This window comes from Centroberyx affinis, unplaced genomic scaffold (genome assembly GCF_046629955.1).
Source record: "Centroberyx affinis isolate AG114_WGS23_722 - 3 ecotype Tasmania unplaced genomic scaffold, CSIRO-AGI_Caff_v1 ptg000405l_1, whole genome shotgun sequence".
Taxonomy (NCBI): domain Eukaryota; kingdom Metazoa; phylum Chordata; class Actinopteri; order Beryciformes; family Berycidae; genus Centroberyx; species Centroberyx affinis.
In genome coordinates, this window is record NW_027279072.1 from 29,424 (window position 1) to 38,324 (window position 8,901).

Consider the following 8,901-nt stretch of genomic DNA (forward strand, 5'->3'; position numbering starts at 1 on the left):
AGTTAGATTTGCATAGCGTTTGAGTTAGTATAACAAGGCAAGAATATTAAGGACCTTTTGATTATACCTTAGATTTTGGTTAAACCTTAAATTTCCATCAGTATATGAAAGGGATTTGGTCTGTTTCATGCATCTGTTTCGTTCGAATGACTTACTAGCGGAAGCCGTGAACAACAATACAAGAAGAAAAATGTGCTGCCAATTTCTAAGTTTATCTTGTCCGAATGACTTAATTACTCACCCAAACAACTTAGTAACTCATCCAAAGAAATTGGCCACAAACATTTCTTTTCACCTTTCGGGTGAAAATACCGTTTCAGGGCTTCCGTAGATGCTATAACACCACAAAGTGTGGGAATAGTCAAGAGGGTTGAATTCTTCCTGAAGGCACTGTTAATGTAAATCAAACTTTCAAGCTCAAGCATCCTCTACTTGTCATGTATTTGTTTACCGTCAGACCAGTATAAATGTTCAGCAGCTGCTTCAGTCCGGCTCAGTGGGGGGGGGATACGTCTGGTCGAAGGACTTCTTGACTCTCAACTCACATCTTGAATAGGCTACGGTCAAGTTTATACTAATAGTAATCACACAATAGAAAACAGTGCCTTTGCTTTTTTAATTCCTATCCACAATACTCATGGGTATTTGTACACTCTATAGTATGTGTAGAATTGGGTGAGAGCAGGCTAAATCCAATACAACAGGAAATTCCTATTCTATGTCACTTTGAATTCTTATGTCTTACTAACCAGCATGCTCTGATTTTAGTAAGATTGGTGAAAATGCTATTATATCAATCAGGCTATATTTATATTAACTTGCTTTGAATGTAGAAATCTAGTAGCTGCCATTTTTGTAAAGAGTAATGGCACTTCATAGTTTTATTTAGAAAAAAATGGAGAACTACACACAGATTGTGTCATTTGTGCTCACTGCCTATGGTAACATTGGACATATGAGGTACCTGTTTTTCACCGTATTAATCTCATCATACTTGTCAGTTATTTGTGCCAACATCTTGCTTATTGGGGTCATTTGTGGTGAGAGAACTCTGCATGAACCCATGTATCTGTTTCTCTGTGGTTTGTTTGTTAATGAATTATATGGCAGTACAGTTATTTTTCCTTGCCTTATAACACAGATGTTTTCAGACACTCATGAGGTGTCTTTCATCTTTTGTTTACTTCAGTTATTTTGTCTATATACGTATGCATCTGTTGAATTCTGTAGTTTAGCAGCCATGGCATATGACAGATATGTCTCTATCTGCTATCCGCTACACTACAGTATCATTATGACCACAGGAAAAGTGTATGCAATACTTCTACTAGTGTGGGTATATTCTTTCATGAAATCTACTGTTACTATGTTTATTGTTGTTCATTTGAAATTTTGTGGGAACCTAATTGACAAAGTCTTTTGTGATCCTAACAAAATGGCCTGTTCAATTTCAACAGTTAACAGTACATTCACTCTAGTTGTTGGCTTTGTGACTTTTACCGTCCCTTTGATCCCCATTTTATTCTCTTACATCAAGATATTAGCTGTTTGTTTAAGAACCTCCAAAGAGTCCAGACAGAAAGCCCTCAGGACTTGTACTCCACACATTGTTTGTCTGACAAACTTTCTGTTTGCCTGTTTCTTCGAGGTACTCCAAACTAAATTTGAGATGACTCAGGTTCCAAGTTCAGTGCGTGTTATTTTGTCAGTGTATCTTTTAATTAGTCAGCCCTTTTTAAGTCCAATTATATATGGACTCAAAATAACAAAAATTAGAAATTCATGCAAAAATGTGCTTCAAAAACTGAAAGAGGGGCAGTCTTTTCCAGAGTGTCCAAAATATTAGGGCCACCTTATTAATATTGAGTTGCACCACCTTTTTTCATAATCCATGTCTCACTTGCCGCAAGATTTATTTAATCTTTCTCCTCCCCTAAATTTGCATTTCTTTGTCATGACTGAAGTGGATCCAACACGTGAAATCAATAAGGGCTCAGAACTTTCACCTGGATTCACATCATGAGTCAGTTCCATAAAAAAGAGGGGTGATGATAATATTTTGTTTGTCATTTTTCATTGTTTGCTGGTTGCTTATGGTAACAGGACAAATGAGATACCTGTGTTTAACCATAATAAAATCATAGTACTTAAACAACTGGTTCGGTTTGTTTTTTCACTAAAGATTTCCGACTGGGTGGTGTTTGGACCTTCGGGCCAAGTGGACGACATTACACAATCGCACAATCAAGTGCAGACAAGAAGAAATTAGACTTAGAATTAGTCTGTGAGTGATAAAACAATGGACCTCATGCAAAAAAAATGTGTATTCTTATCTTAAATTTCTCTTACTTTTTTCGTACGCCGCACCTCGCACGAGTACGTGCCATGTCAGATTCACTAAACGCTCGTATCTTCAGAAAACTGTCGTAAATGACCTGCGTTAACATGATGAATGGCACCTGTTCTAAATGAACGTGCGTTCACGAGAATTGTGAATTAGCATAATTGTCGGCCCAATAATGCTATATAAGGTTTTTTGTTGGGAAGCTTCATTCATAAAAATGATACGGAGGACTAAGAATAATTCTACCAGTCCTGAGATTGAAGTCCTGTTATCAAAAATCAGTCAACGAAAGCATATCACATTTAATAGCGTCAATAGTGGAATCAAAGGCCCTGCTAAAGCCAAGGAATGGGAAAAAATTACTTGTCTGTTGTGCATTCCCTTACGAAAAAAAACTAGTATTCCTATAACCTACATTTTAGACAAATACTAACTACATATCACAATAATAATTCCCTATAGGAATATTATAGTGATACTAAGATAACTTTATTAATCCCCTTGGAGAAATTCAGGAAGAAGACAAAAATACCATGATCACTAAACTCACTATTGAGTACCACAGACACTATAAGTCCGTATCGGAGTATTACAGGAATATTATAGGACTATTATAGTGATTTTTCGTTAGGGCACCTCGGCTTGACATGAAATTAGATACAAAAAGCAAGGCGATCCATGACTGCAACAGGAGGGGGCCAAGAAGAAGTCTCTGTTACACAGACCGATGAAAGAATAGGCCTATACCTGCCAGTTATGGCAGATATGTCAGGTGTGTCATGTGTTCAGTGGAGGATGTCGCCCTGGACAGCGACTTGCATGAAGTACCTCAACCTGCTACAGCATGTGATGATAATAGGCCTATGCATGACTCTAATGGTAAGACTGAAAACCATTTCTCTTTTTAAAATTTAGATTCACTTAGCTTAACCACATAAAGTAAAATAGACATATAGCCTAGAAATCAGATTCATCTCCCTCTATAATGTATTTTCCCCAATACAATCAAAACTTGCCTTTGTGCCTGAGTGTTTGTCAAATGACCTGGTAATTATTAGTGTTTTTTGTTTTCTCTTGGTATTGAGCACATTTATACTAACCCGCAGGGATATTTTTGAGTTTTATGCGGTCTGGTAAAATACATTACACACTACCTTCTTTTGAAAAAGCCAACAGTGTTCCCTTGCTTTTTTTTAGTAATGAAAGAGATACAATCCATTAGTCAACTTACAAAGTGTTTTTTGCTTTTTTTACATTGGAGAACGGCAGGCTAATTGTACATGACTCGTGCAACAGGTCTGGACCACTCGTAAATGTTGTTTGTTCCTAAGAGAAAATTCTAAATACATAAAAAAAATTATTAAATCGCTCGTACAAGTGACTTAAGAATGAATCTGTTTATACGAGTGGTTCTTGCATGAGGCCCAATGTGAAGGACATTGTGATGTAAAAACATGACAATGTCCTTCTCCTTCTCCACCCATTACAGTAGTAGTAGTAGTAGTAGCTTTTTATAAGTGCTTTGCAGTCATTTACAGACTGAAATTACACATCAATTTACATACATATAGTATATCAAAACAGCAGGGAGATAAAAATACATTTTCAATAATTGTGAAAGTAGTAGCATATACAGTACAATCTACAATGAATTGTAAACAGGGTAGTCAGGCCAGATCTAGTGCAAATCCTATGAAGAAGGGATTCTGGAATGCTGTAGTAATATCAGTAGTCTGGGGGAAAAGAAGGGGAAAGTGAGAAGAGTGAAAACTATGATGTATGGTTGTTGATGAGTCTTCTGAGAATTCAAGGTCCCCTGCCTTTAAAATGAAATTGACATCCCTGTCTGCAGGGACATCAGGATACAAGTGTTATCTGTGTAATGATAAACTGAGGATGTTTTAGAACATTAGGGGTGTTTGTTTAACCTTAAAATCAAGTTAAAATTCTCTCTGCAAATGCATTAACATTAAGCAAGAAATTTCCACCAGGGTACCATGCCCCGGACCCCCTAGAGAGCTGGATTCCACCACTGAATTCTGGCCACTGACATCAGCTACGTACACACTGCCAGAATTCGGTAGTGACAACCGATTTTATGAGTGAGAGTGAATTCGTATATGTCTGGTACTCCGCAAAGCGGAATAAAATTAGTGGACTGTACAGTTGTCGCGTTGGGTGGTGTTACCGGTGGCATACAGCCTTGGAGTCCACACCGGTGTTATTAGCCCCACACCGGGAATACTGTTATTTTGGATTTTGTCAAATAGAAGCACATATTCAGAGCTTCCACGTTGAAGTTAGGCTACTAAATGATAAATAGACATACTGACAACATACTGATCACTAATATCTGATCAGTAACATGACAGATTAGGATGAATAGGATTAATTTTGTCCTTACCTAGTGACAGTAATGTGTCCAGTACAATCCAATGGGAGCCTAAAGAAGGGCAATATGCCAGAATCTGACCTGCACTCAAATTAACTCTCTTGAGTGTTGAGCAGTGTTATAAATCTCTGATTAAAAAGTGTTACCGTTTACAAACGCCGTTAACACACATGAGTTTAGAGAGGAATTTTAAGTTTCACTTTCATTGTAGTGACGCTGACTTTGATAGCGCTTAGACCCTCTAGTGGCGACAGGTGGTATAACCGGTATGGCCGGTGTTGAGGAGGGAAACAACACCGGTGTTAAAATGGCACCACCATGACCACTCTAGTGGACTGTGTATGTACAGGTAACAGGAGTCACTCCACTCCTCCGATCTCGCAATGGCTGTAAAGAATGTCTGTAACCATAGTAACATTTACTTAAGAGCAATATGGCGGCTACCATTGCCTGTTTTTTCAGTTTACTTAACATCAGTAACACAGTAACCAGAGGTGTCAATTTATCCATAAGATCTTAATAAACCGCCACTGACAGCAGTGTCATATTCTCTTTTTCCACCGCATGGACTTGATACTTTCAACCTCAAAATTTGGGCCGGGCCAAGACCGCAGAACTGGTAGGACGAACTGCAATGTTGAGGAAACAGGCTGGATAGAAAATTTGACAATGTCTCACAACACTTACCACCGTCTCTTTCAAAATAACGATGATAATGTTACGTAATGTAACAAGTGTTGAGCCTTAACGTCACGTAACAACCAGTTGTCCAATCCAGTTCTGGTACACACTACTCAGACTAACCGAATCCACTCTTTCTCCATTGTAGAATGCGGTTGTCACTCTCCTTACTAACCGAACTGTGTGTGAACGTAACAGGATTAAGCTCCAATGAGGAGTTACAACTATATTTAGTTGCAGTGTGGATGTAGCCATCATGTATCCACAAAATAAGTCTCCCATTCAGTGTCTGTGGGACAGTTCAAGGCTATACTGTCTCATAACTCGTATACAGTCTCAGCTTTCTTGTTTCTTTTCGATCCTTTCGAGAGAATTGTTCATGTTCACAATACAAACTCTATATGTATATTTATATACAGTATGTCTATAAAAGAAGAATGTATATATTGTGTTAAATCATCACAATACAATATATTCAATTGTATGCCTTTCCATAAAGACATATAATTGCTACCAGTTAACATTAATACTGGTCAGGGTTGGGTGGACGGCTGGCGGTTAAGGGGCTTGGTGAAGTCTGAAGAGATGGGTTTTCAGCCTGTGACAGAAAATGGGGAGTGTTGACAGAGGTGGGAAGATCATTCCACCACTGGGGGGCCAAGAGGGAGAAGAGTGGGGACTGGGCAGAGAGATGGCCAGGTTGTTGCAGAGAAGGGAGGAACAGTCGACCAGTAGTGGCAAACCCCCGTGGGCTGGAGTGGAGGGTTGAATCATGGTCTGGAGGAATGGGGGTGCTTGGTCACCTTGTAGGCTAACACCAGTGTTTTGAACTGTGAACCCACAGAAGTGTGGATAGGAGGGAGGTTACATGGGAGTTTTAGGGAGGTTGAAGACAAGCCAGGCTGAGCATTCTGGATGAGCTGTAAGGGTCTCAGAGTGGATATAGGGAGGCCAGGGATATAGGGAGGCCAGTAAGGAAGGAGTTACAGTAGTCAGTCCTGGAGATGGCAAGAACTAGGTAGTGTTAAAGTGTTGTTAAAAGAACATTTACATAGCCAAAAGTAAGCCAAAATACCACATGAATATCAGACAGTTACTTCAGCTAGGCAGTTCTGATCCTCTAACAGCCAAATTGATGATATGGCTATAGGAAACTAGAGGAGACAATTTCAGTGGCAAAAAAGTGGCTATAAATGTTGGATGGAGAGTATGAGAGTTTGAACCTTTATTTATAAGCACACAAAAAGTTATTGAAAAATTGTGTCCTCTTTACAGTATGTGCCAATATCAGATTAATACAACAAATGTAAGGTAGACTTTGCCTCAGAATACTTAGAGTGAGAAAAATGTGGTTCTCTTGCACATGGTCAACCAGAGAATCTCAGTGATTTAGGGAATTTCATTATCCTGCGCAAATGTATAATAGGGCTATAGACACACACACACACACACTTACTTGCTTGCTTATGGCAGTCCATCATTATCGATGATGACTTCATAGCTCGGGTTTTCAGCGCTTGGTGCGCTCATACCACTTCATGTGGCTGTGTAGACCTATTCGCGATCCACACACTTTTCCACGCGGGGCAGGTGTGTGTCGTATCTGGCTGGACAGTCCTTGTGGTGCATGCATGTCATTGTCTGCACTTCTCTGCAAGTCTCAGGGATGTATTCTCCGCCAGGTGAGAGATACCTGAAAGGCAGAAGGAGCGTCAGGTGGTTCGGTTTGCTGCTGTCCTTTCCAGGTCTGAAGGTGATATGTTGCACTTCTTTAGGAGCTCCTTCATGTGGTCCTTGTAGCGCTTTTGCTGACCACCGGCAGACTGGCAGACGAGCTGCTGGCATGCGGATCACATGACCTAGCCAGTGGAGCTGTCTGCGTGCCAGAATCACCTCTATGCTGGATAAGTTGGTGCGTTCATATATCTCAGCATGTGATGCCCAGAATCCTTCGCAGACAGCGGATATGAAATGCCTCCAGGGATCTAATGTGCCGTCTGTATGGTGTCCAGGCTTCAGAGCCATACAGCAGTGTGGACACACATACTGCCTGGTACACTGCTGCCTTGGTTGTTGCTTTCAGGTTTTTGTTCTTAGGTGACCAAATGTGGCAGAGGCAAGGCTAATGCGGGTTTGGATGTCTTCATCGATGTTGCAGCTGTCCGAGAGGATACTGCCGAGGTACTTGAAATGTGGTACAGTTTCCAGGGGGATGTTGTCAATGTAGAGGACAGGTGTGATGATCTGGGAAGAGCTTTGTTGGTTGATTATTTGTGTCTTTTTTATGTTGACCTGTAGGCCGACAGCTCTGTAAGCGGCAGCTATCATGCTGAGGGCATGCTGGAGGGACTCAGGGGAGTGGGCAATCAGAGTTCAGTCATCGGCATACTGAAGCTCACAGATTTGGAGGGCAGTAGTCTTGGTGGATGCCTGGAGGCTCCGGATGTTGAATAGGTTTCCATCCAGACAGAATTTAATGCTGACTCCATCTGTGCTTTGTAGGTGTTTGTGGGAGATGAGGGTGACTGCTGTGAGGAAGATGTTGAAGATAATAGGGACTTAGACACATCCTTGTTTCACTCCTACTTTGATGTTGAAGGGGTCAGACTGTTGTCCACTTATTTGAACCCAGGCTTGCATACCTTCATGAAATTGCTGGAGAATGGAGAGGAATTTGGATGGGACCCCAAATCCATTGAGTACGGGTTAGTAGCTTTCGGTTGACTGTGTCGAATGCCTTTGACAGATTAATGTAGCCAAGTACAAAGCCATGTACAGGTCTTGCTTGTGCTCTCTGGACTTCTCCTGAATTTGTCTGGCAACAAAGATCATGTCTGTGGTACTATGGTCCTTCTGGAATCCGCATTGGGTATCTGGCAAGATGTTTTCTGCAATGTGTGTAGCCAGGCGGAAAAACATAATTTGTGTCAGGATTGTGCCTGCAACTGACAGGAGTGAAACACCTCTGCTGTTGTCACAGGAAGACTTGTCACCTTTCTTTTTGTAGATTGTGATGATGGTGGCGTCTTTCCAGTCTTGTGGGACAGTCTGTGTTGTCCTGCAAGGGATTTAAGGGCATTACAGTCAAGCTTCTTGCTGGAAGCCTGCTTGCGGCGGTGTGGGCGGATCTCCCTGTAGAGCCTTGTCCTTATCAACCTGTGGTCCATCCAGCCCCACGCATAGCCCGGGTGATTTGAATTTCTCTCTGGTCATCCTGTCTGGTGATTACATAATCTATCAGACACCAATGTTTGGACCTAGGATGCTGCCAGGAGGTCTTCAGTTTGTTTTTTAACTGGAATAGGGTGTTGGTAATGACAAGGCGGTGCTCCGAGCAGAGTGTTAGTAGTCTGAGACCGTTGTCATTGAGGTTTTTGACGCCATGTTTGCCTAGTATGCCTTCCCAGAGCCCATGGTCTGAGCCCACACGAGCATTGAAATCTCCCAATAGCAAAAGTTTGTCACTGGGTGATGTCTTCTGGAT

The 8,901-nt window shown here is 41.1% G+C and overlaps 1 protein-coding gene across 1 annotated transcript; it reads left to right on the forward strand.

The window, feature by feature from the left end:
* The first annotated feature begins 895 nt into the window (after positions 1 to 895).
* LOC139641841 (olfactory receptor 6B1-like) lies at positions 896 to 1,846 on the forward strand. The gene has a single exon (XM_071516458.1). It carries the CDS (start codon positions 896 to 898, stop codon positions 1,844 to 1,846), a length of 951 nt encoding a protein of 316 aa, XP_071372559.1.
* Positions 1,847 to 8,901: the final 7,055 nt, after the last annotated feature.

Bases quoted from the DNA above. Each gene is read 5' to 3' on its own strand.
- LOC139641841 (XM_071516458.1), top strand. From the start codon at position 896: ATGGAGAACTACACACAGATTGTGTCATTTGTGCTCACTGCCTATGGT.